At 43.7% G+C, this 19,849-nt stretch overlaps 1 protein-coding gene across 2 annotated transcripts in view; it reads left to right on the top strand.

Moving 5' to 3' along the window:
* LOC122114252 (heat shock transcription factor 2 binding protein) overlaps positions 1–19,849 on the top strand; it is a 70,148-nt gene that overhangs the window by 9,558 nt on the left and 40,741 nt on the right. For both annotated transcript variants that reach the window (XM_042687292.1, XM_042687293.1), the window contains exon 4: positions 14,543–14,646. In XM_042687292.1, the coding sequence (XP_042543226.1) occupies positions 14,543–14,646 (104 nt within the window). The remainder of the gene's footprint in view (positions 1–14,542; positions 14,647–19,849) is intronic.

The following is a 19,849-nucleotide window of genomic DNA, read 5'->3' as shown; positions in this document are numbered from 1 at the left end:
GATTCCTCCTCCCTCACACCAGTCCTATAGTCTAGTAGGTTCTTGGCTTTGATTGGTACCATCTGTTTTTGCTGCTAGAGGTTGATGTATTCCATTATTTATTATTATTAAGGTGATATACAGAGGAGTTATAGTTTCATAAGTCAGGAAATGGCTACATTTCTTTTTGAACAATGTCACCCCCTTTAGTATTAAGCAGTGACCAAGGGCAATGCCATGTGGGAACAAATGAGACAGGACAGGAGTAGAAGGAAGCTGTATACCTAATTTGAGGAGAAGTTTAGAATGTAGATAAAGTTCTATTTGGATGGCTTGGGTGAACTCTTAAGTTCACCCAAGCTGGTGAATAGTGGTCTGGAAGGAATCTGATGATGGTTGCATCGTTAGGGAACCAATGAGCACTGTGGAGGAAAGCATATTTTTAGAAGGAAAAGGCTAATTTAGGAGATATTTTGAGTCACAAAGGGAAGTGTGAGGATCAATTACATGTTCATGAGCTCATTTTTCTGCTTGCTGTGTAGAGGAAGGATTGGGGTAAAGTGGAAGTGGGGGTAGTAAGTGTGAGAAGTTCATAGAAGACAGTCTTGGTTTGTCTTAGTTGAGATAAGAAGCATTTGGGAGTTCTGACATGGGAATGACATCAACTAGTGACTCAGTTTACATGTCCAGGGAAATGACATGCATCTGAGTACGGGATAGGTTTGAGGGCTCAGGTGGAAGATAAAGGAAAGGGTCTCCTTGAAGTTCCATTGGACTCCGGTTAGAGTAGGAGGAAGGCAATCAAAAATGATTAGTCCTAATGATGAAGTGAGACCAGTGTCATTAAGGATCATCAGTGGAAAAATAGACATGTGGGAGTGTCTGTCCTGCTTGCTGATTCACATCAGGTGTGTTACTTTTTTATAAAATGAAGACAGTAATGCCTACCTCTGAGGATGTGGCAGGTTTAAGATGACATAATCCTTCTAAAGTGCTTGCTCAGTCAGTGCCTGGCTCATGAAAATCCTAGACAAATAAGTAGTGCTGCCAGCTAGAAAACCACTTGAGCTCCTGGTGTAACAGAACTCAGATTTATAGCCTAGGAGCTTCAGTTCTGGCTCAAGCACCATCACTTCATGAATTTGGGAAAGATGTTGAAAGGTTGGATTAAGATTGGTTTAGGATTGGGTGCCAAGTGGCTCATGACTAAAATCCAAGCTATAAAGGAGGCTGAGATCTGAGGATCAGTCCAAGCAGGAAAGTCTGCAAGAGTCTATCTCCAATTAACCACCAAAAAAGCTAGAAGTGGGGCTGGGAAGGTGGCTCAGCGGTAGAGCACTTGCCTTGCATGCATGAGGCCCTGGGTTCGATTCCTCAGCACCACATAAGCAAAAAGAAAAACAAAAAGCTGGAAGTAGCGCTGTGGTAGAGTGCTAGCCTTGAGCTGAAGAGCTGAGGGACAGTGCCCAGGCCCAGAGTTCAGGCCCCACGACCAGACTCCTCCCCCCCCCAAAAAAAAAGAAAGCGAGAAATGGATCTGTAGCTCAAGAAAAAGCTAAAGAACAGTTGCTAGGGTTCTGAGTTCAAGTGTGTATGTGCGCGTGCATGCGTGCTCACATGCACACACATAAAGGACTGGCCAGTGGGTGCTTAGAGAATGCCTAGGCTTGCTCCAGGCAGAGCAGTGCATGTGAGTGACTGCTCAGTGAAAGGTAGTTTACCCTGTGTCCTCCATCCTTTATTCACCCAATAGTGGGTGTTAAAATTGTATTTTAAGCTGGGACAAAGCTATTTTCTTTCCTTGTTTCCTTTGTTCTTGCTTTTGAATTGCCTCAGATCAGTTATGGGAGGTGGGGAGTGGAGGTATTCACTGATACACTCCACATATTTACACTATAGTTCAGCCAGGCTTGCTCCCTCTATTATGCTCCCTGTCCCCTCTTCCTCTGAAATAGTATCCTCAGCCGGTTTCCTTGTTTCATCTTCCTAGTCTCAAATAATCTACTTTGACAGTATTTAACTTCCTTTATCCTTTCTGTCAACCCACCCCCTTCTTGTTCGTCTCCCTGTTTGCCTTTTTCTTTCTTTTTTCCTTGTGCTAGTCCTGAGGCTTGAACTCAGGGCCTGGGTGCTGTCCCTGAACTTTTCTGCTTAAGGCTAACACTACCACTTGAGCCACAGCTCCATTTCCAGCTTTTTTGGCTGGTTAATGGATATGAGTCTCATGGACTTTCCTGACTGGGTTGGCTTTGAATCCTTAGATCCTAGCTTCCTGAGTATCTAGGAGCTACTCAGAAGCACACAGTAGCATGAGCCACTTGTGCCTGGTGCTATTTATTTATTTATTTATTTATTTATTGTCTTTCGTGGGGCTTGAAATCTGGGCCTGGGTGCCGACCCTGAGCTCTTCAGCTCAAGGCTAGTGCTCTACCACTTGAGCCACAGCACCATTTCCTGTTTTCTAGTGTTTAATTGGAAATCCGTGTCTCACAGACTTTCCTACCCGGGTTGGTTTTGAACTGTGATCCTCAGATCTCAACCTCCTCAGTAGCTAGGCATCTGGTGCTATTTACTTTTAATTATGTTTTCTTTTAGCAGTAGAAGGAATTTATATTGTTTAGTTTTATATTGTTTAGTTTTGTCTATCAGTACTAACCTCTCAAGTCTGTCTGTCAGAACTTTCTGTGATAATGATATTGAGTCTGTCTTTCTCAAGTAGCATTCTTGAGAAAGAGTGAGACCAGCCAACTAGAACCATTTGTGAAAAGGATAGCAGATATATTTATGTAGGTCTGTTTCTGGATTCTCTGTTTAGTTTTTAAATCGTGCCCCCCCATACTAGGATTTGAACTCAGGGCCTTGTGCTCTTGTTTGACTTTTTGCTCAAGGCTGATGCTCTACTACTTCTGCCACAACTCTATATCCTCTCATATTGTGGGCATCAAACACTACTTAAAAATTTTTTGGGGGTGCTGGGAAGGTGGCTCAGTGGTAGAGTGCTTGCCTTGCATGCATGAGGCCCTGGGTTCGATTCCTCAGCACCCATAAGCGAAAAAGCCAGAAGTGGTGCTGTGGCTCAAGTGGTAGAGTACCTGGAGCTGAAGAGCTGAGGGACAAGTGCCCAGGTCCAGAGTTCAAGCCCATGACCAACAAAAAAAAAAATTTTTTTTTTTTTGGTGCCAGTACTAGGGCTTTAAATTCAGAGCCTAGTCTCTGTTCCTTAACTGTTTTGCTCAAGGCTAATGCTCTACCACTTGAGCCACACTTTTACTTGCTGCATTTTGCTGATTAATTGGAGAGAAGAGTCTCAAGGAGTTTTATGCCCGGCCTGGCTTCACACCATGATTCTTAGACCTCAGCCTTCTGAGTAATCTAGGCATGAGCCACTGGCACCTGTGTATTTAATTTTTTAAAATAAATTTTAAAGTAGCAATATTTATTAATTTTTGTATTGATTTTCCACGTGGCTATTTCTTTTTTCTTTTTTTTTTTGTTATTAAAGAAGCAACTTTATTGAAAAGGTTCCTACACTTACCGGCCAGGGCCGCAGCACAGGCTCAGGAGCTGATACTGTGACCCCACGTGGCTATTTCTTAATAAACTTATTATTTATTAGTTAAGTAAGTTGTACACAGAAGGCTGCCTTTAAAAATACCTCTACCCTACTAATGAGAGAGTAAAACTCTCTCATTACCTAGGTTCTGGAATGCATTAGTTAATTTTAATTTTTGGAGGTACTTGAGTTTGAACTCAGTGCATTGTGCTTGTAGGCAAATGCTCTAGTATTTTCTCCACACCCCAGTACTTTTTTGCTTTTTAATCTTTGTTTGGGGTTGGTCTTATTTGACCCTGGTCATCATCCCTATGTTTCCCATGTAGCTGGCACCATAGGCCCATGCCACCACACTTAGATTTTCAGTTGAGATGAGGATCTCATTCACTTTTTTGTCAAGCTGTTCTCAGCTTTGTTCTTCCTGATCAGAGAGTCCTCCTGACTCGAATGTGTATGTGTGTGTGTGCGTGGGTATGCATGTGTGTGTGTGTGTGTGTGTGTGTGTGCATGCATGTGTGCGAGCGTGCGTGCGCATGTGCGCACCTGCCAGTCCTGGGGCTTGAACTCAGGGTCTCAAGGCTAGCTCAAGGCTAGCACTCTACTATTTGCCACAGCATCACTTCTGTTTTTTTGTTTTGTTTTTTGTTTTCTGAGTAGTTTGTTGGAGATAAGAGTCCCACAGCCTTTCCATCCAGGACTGGCTTCAAACCATGATCCTTGGATCTCAGCCTCCTGGGTAGCTAGGATTTCATGTGTGAGTCTGATGTCTCCTGACTCTTGAGTAGCTGGGATTATATGTGTGCCCAACACTCACAGGCCCAATTACAATTAAAGTTGGACTTTAATAAGTGGCATTTCTGCATCACCTGTGGATCTGCTTTTTTATCTGCTTTGTTCTTGATGGGTCTAATTATTGCTTAACACACACACACACACACACACACACACACACACACACACACACACACACACACACAGTGCTAGTCTTGGGGTTTGAGCTCAGGACCTGAGTTTTTTCACTCACGGCTAGCTCTCTACCACTTGAATGAGCTGCAGCTCCACTTTTGGCTTTCTGGTAGTTAATTGGAGATAAACAGTCTCAGAGACTTTCCTGTCCAGGCTGGCTTCGAACTCTGATTCTAAGATCTCAGAATCCTGAGTAGCTAGAATTACAGGTATGAGCCACTGGTGCCTGGCTTGATTTTCAAAGTGTTACAAATATATAGCTTTGTTGTCACAGAAAACATAGGCTGTGAAGATCTTTCACATTACAGGGAGCTCAAGGTCTAACAATTAATACAGTACCTAACTTGGGACTGGATTCTGTAGTTGACAAAAAAACTTGCTATAGAGGGCACTGTGGACTACAAAATTCAAATACTGGTAGCAGATTAGATAATGGTGTTATTATTTTCTAGAAGTTGATAATTGTATATTGTGAGTGTATGGATATCTAATACATTGTTGTCCTTGTTCTTGATAAATAGTCATTGAAGTATTTAGGAACAATAGGACATAGTTTATGTAATTTGCCCTCAAATGATGGCGGGAGGGAAGGGAAAAGAGAGGGGGGAGGGGAAGAGGGAGAGGAGAAGGGAGAGGGGAGAGGGAGAGGGAAATGTGATCTAAATGATGGTCAAATGTGGTAAAGTATGATGTAAGACTGGAAAAGGATATGTGGACATTCTTTGAATTTTTATTCATGCAATGTGTTATAAATTTGAAGTCATTCCCAAATAAATAGCTGTAAGAACTAAACTGGAAATAGTAAAATGTTCACAGAACAGTCATCATTCCTGAATATACTCTTGGGTTCTTAGCAGTGGGATTTGAAACCACTGTAGTACAGGATTGCTAAATTGTTTCTGAGATTAATTGCCTGGGAATTTAATATCAGTGAGAAACTAGGGGACTCTGTTTAGCTCTAAGAATTTTCTGTGGTTCACAGATGAACTAGAAGAGGTGATTAATTTGGCAGTAAGTTTGTTGTGCCTCAAACAAGAACATGAGATCAGTTCTTGTGTTGATGAGGAAATAAAAGTCGTAGACTACAGTGGAAGCAATGTGCTAGGGTTTCACATCCATAACCCCTACTACTCAGAAGGCTGGGATGTGGAGTATCTCAGTAGAGAGCCAGTCTGTACAGAAAAGTCCCTGAGACTCCATTTCCAAAACAGCCAGCAAAAAGCCAGGCTGGAGGTATGTTTCAAATGGTAGAGTGACAGCCAAGCAAACAAACCGAGAAAGCTGAGAACTTAAATGTGGTATGGCAACAAGAAGTAGTGAAACAGAGTGAAGAGGTGACTTAGGGATGAAGGGAACCACCACATGCCCGGAGGAGTAGGACAGTGAGCATTGCCAGCTCAGGGAGAAGCTGCTGCTGTGGGGAAGATAGCCGGCCAGAGAATGAAGTCCCAGAGGGGACGCCAGAGGCATAACTGTCCAGCACACAGCCACAGGGCAGTTGCTGGGTTGTTGAGTCAGTCTCTTGTATAAAGCAGAGGGCAGAGAGTGGATATGAAGGGTCAGATGTGGGGCCTGTGAGGATGGAAATAGATGGAAAAGGCCGTATGGAAAGAGGGGCTGAAAGGTCACTAAGATGGAGAGGACAGTGACATGTGACACTTGGCTATCACTCTGAACCCCTTGTCCTTTGTGTCACATCTGTGTGTTGATACATGAGACACAAAAGCCCCTGGCTCCCATTTGAGAAACACGTCAGCAGCATTCCTTTGAGTTTATCAAGATCGATCTTAGTTGATTTGTGTGTGGTGGCATTTATTGCCAAGCCTTTTGTTGTTAGTGAACAATTACTACATATCTGGGTTTTGTCAAGTACCCTAGGTAATTTGTGCATTAAAAAAAAAAAGTAAGGCTAGTTGCTCTTAGCTGTAATCCTATGCTAAGGAGGCTGAGGCTTGAAGCCAGAATGGGTAGGAAAGTCCATGAGATTCTTATTTCTAATTACACACCCAAAAGTCTTGAGTACAGCTGTGGCTCTAGTGGTAGTGTTATTCTTGAGCAAAAAAAGTTCAAGGACAGCACCCGGGCACTGAATTCAAACCCCAGAAAAAGAAAACAGTTCAACTAATAGGTCCGATTCATGCTGGAAATATTTGGTAATCTTCTGTCTTCCTGTAGTGATAGGCTCTTGGCAGCTATCTCTGGGTAAAAAACTAAAGGAAAATAGGGATACAGGTGGATCCATTGCAACAATGAGATGTACAAGATGTTATGTCGAAAATGAACTTTACAACTTTGGCGCGGGGGTGGGGAGGAGGATGGGAAGGGATGGGAATGGGAAACGAGGAGGCAACAATGCTTGATAAAAAATGCACTCATTACCTTGCCCATGTAATTGTAACCCCTCTGTATGGTTCACAATAAAAAAAAAAAAAAGGAAATTGCTAGGGGTTATATGCACAGCAGAGCCAGCTCTTCAAGGAACAGATGCCCTTAAGTGTCTAATGGAAATATCTAAAGCAGATGTTTATTTATTTATTTTTATGCTGGTCCTGGGGCTTGAACTCAGGGCCTGGGCACTGTCCCTGAGCCTCTTTGTTTTCAAGGCTAGCGTTCTACCACTTGAGCCACAGCACCACTTCTGTTTTTTGGAGTAGTGTATTGGAGCTAAGAGTCTCAGGGGGACTTTTCTGCCCCAGCTGACTTCAAACTGTGACCCTTGGATCTCAGCCTCCTGAGTATCTAGGATTACAGGAGTGAACCACCAGTGGCTGACATTCTTTATTTTCTTTCTTTCTTTCCTTCCTTCCTTCTTTCTTTCTCTCTCTCTCTCTTTCTTTCTTTCTTTCTTCCTTTCTATCTAGCAGATATTCTTTCTTTTTTTTTTTTTTTGTCGGTCGTGGGGTTTGAACTTTGGGCTTGGGCGCTATCCCTCAGCTCTCTAGCTCAAGGCAAGCACTCTGCCATGAGCCACAGCGCCGGTTCTGGTTTTCTGGTGGTTTGTTAGAGATAAGAGTCTCACAGTCTTTCCTGCCTGGGCTGGCTTTGAACTGAGATCCTCAGATCTCAGCCTCCTGAGTAGCTAGGATTACAGGCATGAGCCAACAGTGTCCAGCTAAAGCAGATATTCTTTTTGTTTTTGCTTATGTGGTGCTGAGGAATTGAACCCAGGGCCTCAGGCATGCAAGGCAAGCACTCTACCACCTAGCCACCTTCCCAGCCCTAAAGCAGATATTCTTAAGAGAGGATAGGTGCTCATGACTTGAAACAGAGAGGGAGTCATTGGGACTGCAGGCTCCTATCTTATAAATCCCTTCATGATGTTTGACTTTGGACCTGCAAAGTGACTATGGAGCTTAGAAGCCTGATGATACTGGCCACTTGAAAGACCCCACGTTGATATTTTAGCTGGTTGTAATCCTTACAGAATGTAGTAGCAGGAAGATGACTCCCTCTCTGTTTCAAGTCATGAGCATCTATCCTCTCTTAAGAATATCTGCTTTAGGGCTGGGAAGGTGGCTCAGTGGTAGAGCGCTTGCCTTGCATGCCTGAGGCCCTGGGTTCAATTCCTCAGCACCACATAAGCCAAAAGAAAAAAGCCGGAAGTGGCGCTGTGCCTCAAGTAGTAGAGTGCTAGCCTTGAGCTGAAGAGCTGAGGGACAGCGCCCAGGCCCCAGAGTTCAGGCCTCACGACCGGACCCCCAAAAAAACCAAAAAACAAAAGAATGTCTGCTTTAGCTGAACACTGTTGGCTCATGCCTATCATCCTAGCTACTCAGGAGGCTGAGATCTGAGGATTGCGGTTCACAGTCAGCCAGGACAGAAAAGTCCATGAGACTCTTATCTCCAATAAACCTCCAGAAAACTGGAAGTGGTGCTGTGGCTCAGCTTGCCTTGAGTTGAAGAGCTTGGGGACAGTGCCCAAGCCCAGAATTCAAGCCCCATGACTGACCAAACAAACAAAACAAAAAGAAAAGAAAAGAAAACAGTTATGGCAGTGCAGGAAATAAATGCTATCATTGATGCCATGTGACAGAAAATCCCATTCTAGAACATTTCTCCATGGAATTCTTTTTTTTTGGTCTGGTTGTGGGCCTGAACTCTGGGCCTGGGCACTGTCCCTCAGCTCTTCAGCTCAAGGCTAGCGTGCTACCACTTGAGCTATAGCACCACTTCCAGCTTTTTTTTTTCTGCTTATGTGGTGCTGAGGAATCAAACCCAGAGCCTCATGCATGCAAGGCAAGCACTCTACCACTGAGCCACCTTCCCAGCCCTTCTCCATGGAATTCTGAATTCCAGGTTCGGAGAGAAAGGTGAAAGAGGGCCTATGGAGAACTGGAAGAAGGATCTGGTGAAGGGGCATGACAGCTAGGAGAGGCTCATCATGTGGGAGAAGCACATGGCAGATAGAAAATGACTAAGTATGCTGGCAGTGCTAGTTCTGTAGCACAGGATCCACCCACTCTGTTATGGGTTAGAACCGATGGCAGTGCTCAGCAAGCAGGCTTTGTGGTCACCTTCTGGATTGTTCCTATGAGCCCTGAGATGCTTAGCAGCTTTTTTGGAGTATTCAACTTAGTAGAATTAGAATTGGGTCGATAGTGTTTTGAAGTTTGTGAGACCTCCAGACACCCCTGTTCCTCGTCTAGGGACCTAGAAGGATGCAAAATTATCATTGAGATTGCGCTATGTTTGGAAAACCATGTGAATAGGACTGTCCCTTAACAGCTTTATAAGGCACATGAAAGGCAGTAGTAGGACTGTAGAATATCACTGCCCCCCCCCCCCCTCCAAAGATGTTGGAACTCTAGCCTCTGCTTTCTTAGAATGTGACTTGGAAATAGAGTCTTAATGAAGTTAAATGATTGTTTTGGTGGGCTGGAGTCTAATATGATGTAACATTATGAAAAGGAAAAGTTTGGCCAGGTATGGTAACTCACACCTGTCATCCCAGCTATCTGGGAAGTTTAAGTAGAGGAATCCTGATCTAGGTTAAAAAAAAAAATGAGACCCAATCTGAAAAATTAAAGCAAAACAGTCTGGGTATGCTTCAAGTGGAAGAGCATGTATCTATTGAAATGTGAATCCTTGAGCTCAAAGCCCAGTACTTGGAGGGAAAACCCCAACACTTGCACATAGGCACAGAGGGAAGACAGTGTTAAAGACCTGTGAAAGTTATGTGGAGGTGGTAATGGGAAAACACAGGAGGCCATATGAAGGTGGAGGGAGGCAGAGACTGATGAGATGGTCATGAACCAAGCAATGTTGAAAGAGATAAGGAAGAATCCTGTTCAGAAGCACTGTGGTCCTACTGCACCGCCTCCAGACCCTTGAGACAATACTTTTCAATTGCTCCAAGCCACTTGATTTGTGATACCTTGTTACCATACCTTAGGGAACATTACTGATGAGATACATTCTGATACATAGCCCGCTTCTGTTTTTCTGGTGGTTAAAAAGAGTCTTATGGAGGGCTGGGAAGGTGACTCAGTGGTAGAGCGCCCTGGGTTCCATTCCTCAGCACCACATAAGCAAAAAGAAAAAAGCCAGAAGTGGCGCTGTGGCTCAAGTGGTAGAGCGCTAGCCTTGAGCTGAAGAGCTGAGGGACAGCGCCCAGGCCCAGAGTTCAAGCCCCACGACTGGATCTCCCCTCCCTCCCCCCCCCCCCCCCCCCCCCCGCAAAAAAGAGTCTTATGGACTTTCTTGCCTAGGCTGGCTTTGAACTGTGATCCTCAGCTCTCAGCCTCCTGAGTAGCTAGGATTACAGGTGTGAGCCACCAGTGCCCGGCTAGATTATTTTTTTTGAACTTAGTGATAAAAACATAAGAGTTGCCAGATACTATGGCTCATGTCTGTAATGTGACTCTAGCTATTTATGAGGCAGAGACTGGGAAGACTGATTCCAGGTAGCATGGGTTAAAAGTTTGCAAGATACACAACTCAACCAAAACCTGGACATGGCGATGCGTGCTTGTCCCCAGCTGCAGGGCCGCATAAATAGGAGGATTGCTATCTAGGCCAGCCCAGGTCCCTACCCTTCCCAAAGTCAAAAGCCAAAACCCAAGCCAGAAAAACAGGATACTCTCTTTGAAAAATGACTAAAGCAAACAGTTAAGGTGTGGCCTGAGGAGTAGAGTGCCTGTCTAGCAAGCATGAAGCCAAAGTTTGAACTCTGGTACTGCCAAGAAATCAAAACCAAACCAACCAGCCAACCAACCAACCAACAACAGCAACAACAAATTGACCTCAAACAAAAAGCAAAACAAAAAAGCATATGAAAGGAGGGGTATCAGTGATATCTTCATATGGGTGGTTTCTGTGTATCAGGTCTGTAAAGCCTTGCTCTACCTCTCATCCACTTTACATAGTTTTTGCCTTCATTTTGAATGCTAAGAACAAATGAAAGAATCTAGATTAGGTGGTAGCTCCTTCCCTATTTTAATATCAAGTCTAAGTAAGCGAATACCTTAACTATATAATTTATCATTCACTCACTATCCATATTGTGCCCCTGGGTGTCTAAGAAAATTGCAAGCTAGGCTTTAATCCCAGGCAGAGATTAGGTTCATTTATTGAGGCCAACATGGACATAAAAAATCCACGGGAGTCTATCTCAACCAGTGGCCGGATGTATACTTGTCATCCCAATTTCTGAGGATGCACAATCCCAAGTAAGAAAGGGAAGCATAAATAGGACCACAAGTCCAGGCTGGCCAGAACCTATCTCAGAAAGGACTGCTGGAGCAGCTCAGGTGGCAGGATTCCTTAGCAAGCATAAGGCCTGAGTTCAAACCCAATACTGCCAAACATGATTACATTTAAACCAAAACAAAAAATGAGACAGTGGTTGGGAGGTGGCAGCAATTCTCTCCTGTAGCCACAAGGGGGTGGCCTCACACAGCAGAAAGGCACTGTCCTGTGTGGATGGGTACTCACCCATCACTGATCGGGAATTTTTTGAAATAGAATAGAGTGGAAGGGTTTTGTTTTGTTTTGTCTGCCCTTCAGTTGAGGGTTTGAATTCAGTGCTTCATTTTTGTTCAGCTGGCATACTCTTCTGGTATGCCACATTACTATTTAAGCCTCATCTCTACCTCCCCCCCCCCCCTTTTTTTTAAGTTGTCATTTTACAAACTTTCTTTCTGGGCTGGCTTTGAACCATAATCCTCTACATCTCAGAAAGGATTACAGATGTGAGCCACAGATGCCTAGCTAGTTGGCCGTTTTTTTGGTTTTTCTCTGTGGAGTTTGAACTGAAACCCTGGACACTGTTCCTTAGATTTTTCACTCAAGGCATAGCTTCACTCCTGGCTTTTTGGTGGTTATTTAGAGATAAGTCTCATGGACTTTCCTGCCTGGTTTTGTTTTGAAACACAATCCTCAGCTATCAGGCTCCTGAACAGGTAGGATTATAGGTGTGAGCTGCTGGCTTTTTTCTCTTTTTAAAACACCATATTTACAATAAAATAAAATTAAAAATACCATATTTAACATATAATTTAAATACCACATTTAACATGTAATTTAATAACAAAAGGAAACTTTAAGACTTCAAAGAAAAATTTTAATCACGTTATTTATTTATTTATTTATTTATTTTTTGGGTCCGGTCGTGGGGCCTGAACTCTGGGCCTGGGCGCTGTCCCTCAGCTCTTCAGCTCAAGGTTAGCACTCTACCACTTGAGCCACAGCGCCACTTCCGGCTTTTTTCTTTTTGCTCATGTGGTGCTGAGGAATTGAACCCAGGGCCTCAGGCATGCAAGGCAAGCGCTCTACCACTGAGCCACCTTCCCAGCCCCTTAATCATGTTATTTAAATTTTATCTTAGTTCCTTATTTTGTTTCTCTTTGTGAAACATGTTTCATATATGGTTATATATAATTCCAGTAAAAGTTATGTTATAGTGCATTGTATAATAAGAGAGCTGAAAAGAGAACTAAGGGAGAGGAAAGCAATAGTCCACAGTGACTTTACCTTAGTTTCTAAGAAACACATTTTCAGAGGAGCTTTGCCAACTGGTTTCATAATCTGTCCAGTCTGAATATTGACCCGCAGATTCTTACCTTTGTTCTTTTTTTTTTTTTTAAATAGTGCTTAGATGGGTGTCGGCTCACATCTGTAATCCTCAGGAGGCTGAGATCTGAGTATTGCAGTTCAAGGCCAGCCTGATCAGGAAAGTCCAGGAGACTCTTATCTCCAATAAACCACCAGAAAACTGGAAGTGGTGCTGTGGCTTAAGTGGTAGAGCGCAAGCCTTAAGCTGAAGAGCTCAGGGACAGCGTCCAGGCCCAGTTCAAGCCCTATGACTGACTAAAAAATTATTTTTTGTTATTATAAAGATGATGTACAGAGGGGTTACAGCAATGGAAGTTAAGTAATGAGTACATGTATTTTTGGACAGTGTCACCCCTTCCCTTTCTCTCTCCCCATTTTTCTCTCCTGTCTCCAACCCCAAGTTAATCTTCATTCTTGGACAGGGTCTTTATGAAGGTCAGAAGCTCCCTTTGGTTTTTCCTCCAGAGCTCTTGGGATGCCATGTCATCTGTGTTTGGGTGGCCTCTTGCTTTTCAGACCCCTTCCCCACTGAATGTGTGTCAATAAACCTTTTCTCTTCAAGATGAGGTAACCTTGGTTTTCGTTGCCTCTCCTAGAAACTATCTTCCTGTCTCAGGCAATTTTCCTATCCTCTAGTTTTTGCTCTTTTTCCCTTGCTCACTGGTACTACTTATGTGTTGTGTGTCCATTACATTTTGCTCATGACAAGGACAAGGACAAGGCTTTTGTGCTGAAGTAATTCTCTTAAGTATGCTTTCTAAACAAGCAGCAGTGGCCTCTCCTGGGAGCCTGTTAGCAATGACCAGTGGCTCATGCCTATAATCCTAGCCACTCAGGAGGCTGGGATCTTTTCCAGGCAGGAAAGTCTGTGAGACTCATCTCTTGTTAACCACTAAAATGCCAGTTTAGTGGAGCTGTGACTCAAGTGGTAGAGTGTTAGCCTTGAGCAAGAAAGCTCAGGGACAGCTCCCAGACCCTGAGTTCAGCCCTTAGGATGGGCACTAAGAAGACCCCAAAATAACAACAACAAAATGTCAGATCTACTCCAGATCCACTGGGACAAAACTTCACGCATGATTGTGATGTACACTAATGTTTACAGTCACTGAAGTACTGCTGTTTTAGTCAGAGAACTTACACTGTCAGCTCTTGGCACTCATTCTCAAATCTTGGTATATACTGGCATAATAAAAAGATAATTTCTCAGGACTTGAAAATTTGAATTATGTGTTTGATTTTTCTGGGCATCGGTAGCTCTGCCACAGAATATTTAAAAGTTGATAATGCTTTTGGTTGGTTCATTGGTGTGGGTGTCGTTAGGAATTTTGTTGGCCATTTGACTCATCAACCAGATGAATGTGGTGAAGAGGAAGTATTACGTGGTTCTACCCCTCGCTAGCATTTTCTTGTTCTGATCTCTGGTGCCTCCCGCCTCCATCCACTACTACTGCAGTTGTTCCCATTGAATTAATCTGCCAGTTGGTGAGACTCACTGTGTGAATCAGCCCATGTTGGCACCACTCACTGAGCTGCCTTCTGCTGCTTACGGAGCAGATACAAGTCGGTGCCATGAGACAGTCAGTCTTCTCAGTTCTGTCTTATGTCCTTTAAATAACACATTTTCCTGAAGCCTTAAGTACATGTCTGGCAGTGAAATGAGGCTTAAATCATAATATGAAACAACAGAAGTTTTCCAAGGCTAGGGGTGTATCTCTGTGGTAGAATGCATGCTTAGTATACAAAGGGCCCTGGTTTTGATCACTAGTCATGCTGACAAAACCCCCTTCAAAAACAAAGAATATCCTTTCTGCTATGGGCTAGAAACTGATAACTTAAACACAAGACTTTAGGAATGTTAGTTATGCAAGGCTTTTGGAAATCAGAAATGAGAATGTTCTCAGTACTAGCTTTACTCAGGGAAGATGAGACAAATAGATGCTTTCAAAGGATTAATGATTTAGTGTGTCTTGAGTATTTCTGTGTCTCTTCTAGACCTTGAAAGGAAAGAACAAGAATTAGAGCAGCTGAAGTTGGACTTCGAACACTTCAAAGCCCGCCTGGAAACTGTGCAGGCCGACAGCGGGAAGGAGAGGAAGGTAGGGATCTTGGGATGAGCTCCAGCAGACGACCTACAGGCTCAACTTTGTCCTGAAAGTTGTGTTGGCCTGATGCTCTTTGCTCATGATGAGGAGTGGGTCTTAAATGTTCTCAGTCCTCAAGAGATGGTGATTTTATGTGTTTTCTGAGTGGGCTGAAGATAGGCAAACCTTTGGATTTTATAACCATTTAACATACAGAACATTAGCTTGGCGCCTTTTATTTATTTCGGTTCCTTTTGTACTAGTACTGACACTTGAATTCAGGATCTCAAGTTCTCAGTTGGCTTTTTTGTTCATGGCTGGCAGTCTACCATGTGAGCCATTCCTCAACTTCTGGCTTTTTGGTGGTTGATTGGAGATGCACTCTGATTTATTTGCTTGGGTTGACTTTGAGACATGATTCTCAGATCTGAGATCTGACTACTTAGTATTATAGGTGTGGGCCACCAGTGCCCAGTTCCGGCTGCTTTTTCATTTTTATATCTACACAACAGAAAGCTTAAGTGTGGTGCTGGTGACTCACACCTGTAGGCTGAGATCTGAGGATCTTGGTTCTAAGTCAGCCTGGGTAGGAAGGCCTGTGAGGTTCTTATCTCCAATTAACCACCAAAAAGCCTAGAAGTGGCGCTGTAGCTCAAGAAGTAGAGTGATAGCTTCGAGCAAAAAAGCCCAGAGACAGTGCCCAGACCCTAAGTTCAAGTCTCAGGACTAGCACCAAAAAAACCAAAAAATAAAACCATAAAGGCTCATAAGAATCTGGGGGAAATACTGTGAACATAATGACTAATAATTGATGATATAGCTATTAAACTAAAAGTTTATAATCAATTTGGACTGTTTACTAATATTCAAGAATAGCCAGTTATATTTTATTTTTCAGAGAGTATAATATTTCTTTAAAATATTTTTATGTTTTGAATAAATTATTTCTTTTATGACACTAGATCTTTTCTGCCACCTGAAAGTTTTGTGCTTATGTGTTTCTTTCAATGACAAAAACAGTAATAGCACTAATAATAACAGCCAGTAGATGTTGGCTCTGTCCTGTGCGCTGGCAAGGGGCACGCAGCTTGTTGACACCGGTGTGTCAACAAGCACTGTCATCAGACACAAGGTAAACCTGCCTATCCAAGCTCACACTGCTATCCTGTTCCTTTGTGTTTCATATCACCTCCTTATGTGAAGGAATTCTCCATGTGTGCAGCTGCAATAAAGGTATTCCTAAACAGGTAGATGTTGTACACATGCTGGATGTTTGAACTTTGAAGCCTTGCACTTGCTCATGGCTGGTGTTCTACCACTTGAGCCACACCTCCACCCTGTCCTTTTCTGGTTAATTGGAGATAGAATCCATAGACTTTTTCCGCTCAAGCTAGTTTTGAACTATTATCCTCTAGCTTTCAGCTTCCTGAGTAGTGAGGATTACAACAAGCATGTGAATCACTGGCCTGACTATACATATTTTAATATTGAGCAAGCAGAACAAAGTTGGAGAGAATTTCTAAAAAAACATTTCTTTGTTAGTTATTGTTATATTTCCATATGTGTTTATGCTGCATTCCAATCAGTCTCGCTATTACTGGAGGGAGTTTTATTCTTAAATGTGAGTTAGGCTGAGTACTACATAAAGTTGAAATTGTAGTTTTGCCAGATGAAAACAAACTAGAATGGTAATCTAATTTCAGATTGTCCATTTCATGGTCTGAATGAAGATGACCAAGAGGCAGGCAGGAATTTGATAAATGTGAAAATGCAACCAACTGATTATGTCCTTTGCTGACATATTTATTAAGGTTGAATTCTTTTTCCCCCTAAGTTAATTCAGTGATCAGAAGCTTTTTTAGTAGTTAATTGGAGATAAGAGTCTCACAGACCTTCCTGCCCAGGCTGGCTTTGAGCTACACTCCACTGCTGGTTTTCTGCTGGTTAATTGGATTTAAGAGTCTCTTGGACTCTCCTGCTCAGGCTGGCTTTGAACCATGATCCATCCTCAGATCTTAGCCTCTTGAGTAGCAAGGATTGTAGGCATGAGCCACTGGTGCCCGGTTTTTCTGGCTGGCTCTGAACTGCAGTCCTCAGGTCTCAGCCTCCTACATTGCTAGGGTAACAAGCGTGAGCCACTGGAGTCTGGTTTTGTCTTTCTCTTCCTTTAAAAAAATTCATAAATATAGGAAAGTGAATGTCTTGCAGAACTGTAGATATAATACTTGAGGATAATGTTATTCCAGGATAGGGAAGGTGCATGTCTATAATCTCAGGAGTCAGGAGACTGAGGCAGAATACTTTGAGGTGGAAATCAGCCTGGGCTCCATAGAGAGCTACATAGAAGGGCCCTATTCAAAAAAGAAAACCAACCAGCGTGGTGGCTCATGTTACTTGTAGTCCTAACTACTGAGGAGGCTGCAATGAAAACGATTCTGGCCATCCCAGGCAGAAAGTTCACAAAACCTCATCCCAATCAATAAAAATCTAGGTGCCGTGGTTGACATCTGTAGTCCCAGCTGTGGAGGAAGCATAAATAAATAGTTCAAGGTCCAGGTTTGTCCTGGGCCAGATGTGAAATCCTATTCAAAAACAATGGAAGCAAAAGGACTGGGATATGGCTCAAAATGGTAAAGTGTCACCTAATAAGTATGTGCCCTGACTTCAAGCTCCAGTACAGCAAGAGACCAAAAGTGATTCCAGCAAAGGCCAGTATCAGAGCATGAAATGACGATGATAAAGTAGCTTCAAATCCATAGGATATACTTGCCCTGGTATTTTAACCTTAGTTAAAAATGTAGGAACGTTTTAGCTATTTTTCCAACTCTAGTCAGGTTTCCTGCTAGTTTAATACCGATGGAAACCCCTCAGGATTGCTATAATAAGACTTCTCTCTGGCAGCTGTCTTTCCTATATCCTTGTCAGCCCTGTTCAGGGCTGTACAGACCATGAGGCAGGAGTCTGGAAGCTTATTATAGAGTTGAGGAACCAGGAAAGAATCCAGGGACTGTGATCCTAAATTAGGATATTGCCAGTAAGTACTTGAATATGCACAAAAATCATTAGGAAAAGGCAGAGTGTGTGAGGAGAGGCCAGACACAAAGCGTGGAGTGGAGGCAATGAAGAAGTGTGCTGTGGATGCCCGAGCAGTGCTCTGTTCTTTGCTCAGCCCTCATGGAATTCTTTCCTTCTTTCCTGGTGTAGCCGTTTTGGTAGATCAGTGGACTAGGCAAGTGGAAAGTGGATATGCTCGTGATGTGGATAGGCTGCTCAGAGAAGTCCTGTCCCTAGCAGCCTTTGACCTCCAGAGAAGAAGGACCCTAGCTTGATGGGCATAGAAACTGCTGGAGAGCCAATGTATGCCTTGGGAGGGACTACGCTGCCACTTTAAGATTTGAAACCGTGCTTCACCAAGTATTCACTCCAGAAGCCTCCTAAGTGCTCCCCTGGTGTGTGAGCTCTTCATCTTGTGATAAGTCCATGACAGAACAACTTAAAAGGAGGAAAGATCATTGTGGTCCCCACTCCCACCCTTCTTTATGCCCAGTTAGGTACTCAGGTTTCAAACCCTGGATTCAATAAAGCTGTGGATCTCAGTCTCCCCATCAAGAAACAGACCGATTTGGCTGGTGGTCTCAGTGGCATCCACCCACGGCAGCCGCTCTGATCATGGATCTGTGATGAGGAGGGACACCCTGTGGCAAGCATAGGTGCCGGAGCAAAGTTGCTCACCTCCCGGTGGCCAGGGAGCAGAGACAGAAAAAGAGCGTGCCTCGCTGAGCAGACTCCCTCCTCCCTCTTATTCTATACTCCTGGCTGGCTCTGTTCAGTGCCTGTGCTCTTCCTTGGCAGGTGTCCATGTTTCCGGCATCTCTAGTGTCCTGCAGTCTCCACTGCATCTTCAGCTTTCCTCTCAGCCTCACTCATCACTCTCTTAGGGGTTGCTTGTAGGGTCTCTGATCCTGTCACTTACTGCCTGGCTTCCTTGGCTTTGATCTGAAATCTGAGTGGAAGCTCCATGACCCCATAACATTTGCCTTCTTCCTGCTTGCAAAACTAGCACCATGTGGAGGATCCCCAGGTCTGTTGCTCCTGGCTTGAGCCAGCCAGGCCCCTGGCACTGCAGCTTCATTGGTCTCTAAGTGCCTGAGCAGCTGAGCATAGTGGAATGAATCCCAGGGCAACATCCCCGGTAGTCTTGTGAGCCTCCTCCTCCTCCTGTCATGGTGGGCTTGAACTCTGGGTCTGGGCACTCAAGACTCACAGCTCAAGGCTAGAGCTTTACCACTTGAGCCACAGCACCACTTCCGGTTTTCTGGTGGTTAATTGGAGATGAGAGTCTCACGGGCTTTCCTGTCCGGGCTGGCTTTGAACTGAGATCTTCAGATCTCAGCCTCCTGAGTAGCTAGGATTACAGGCGTGAGCCACTGGCACCCAGCCCTGTTCCTCTTCTTAAGGGACAATCATTCAAATGAGCTACCACGGGCCATGGTGGGGTTTCCTCTTTCTTTCTTTCTTTGTTTGTTTGTTTCTCTCTCTTTCTTTCCTTCCTTCCTTCCTTCCTTCCTTTCTTTCTTTCTTTCTTCTCATTGTTATTATTAAGAAGTTGGACAAAGGGGTTATAATTTCCTAAGTCAGATTATGTGAGTACAATGCTGCTTGGACAATGTTACCCCTTCTTTTGGTTTTTCCCATTTTCCCTTCCTGTCCCTACCCATAAGTCACCTAGTTCATGTTTTACATTATATATATATATATATATATATATATATTACAATGATTGCATTTGCTTACCCTTCCTCTCTCCATTCCTGTGCCCCTCTCTGTCTGTCCCCCCGCAAATGTTTCCATTTGGTGTTTGTTCCATCGTGGTGTTCATCTTGATAAATAGTACTTTAGTTGTTCAGAGGAGTTTCACCTTTGCGTTCCTTCCCTACGTATAACCTTTTAAAATAACTTTGTGGGGCTGGGAAGGTGGCTCAGTGGTGGAGCTCTTGCTTGCATGCATGAGGCCCTGGGTTTGATTCCTCAGCACCACATAAGCAGGAAAAAAAAGCCAGAAGTGGTGCTGTGGTTCAAGTGGTAGAGCGCTAGCCTTGAGCTGAAGAGCTGAGGGACAGCGCCCAGGACCAGAGTTCAGGCCCTATGACCGGACCCCCCAAAAAAAAATCAGTTTGTGTATAAATGCATGGAGCCCTGTATATGATATTATGCCTGG

This window comes from Dipodomys spectabilis, unplaced genomic scaffold (genome assembly GCF_019054845.1).
Source record: "Dipodomys spectabilis isolate Male_0828 unplaced genomic scaffold, ASM1905484v1 ptg000107l, whole genome shotgun sequence".
Classification (NCBI taxonomy): domain Eukaryota; kingdom Metazoa; phylum Chordata; class Mammalia; order Rodentia; family Heteromyidae; genus Dipodomys; species Dipodomys spectabilis.
Note: the sequence above shows the minus strand (reverse complement) of the source record. Positions and strands in the feature narration are given on the sequence as shown.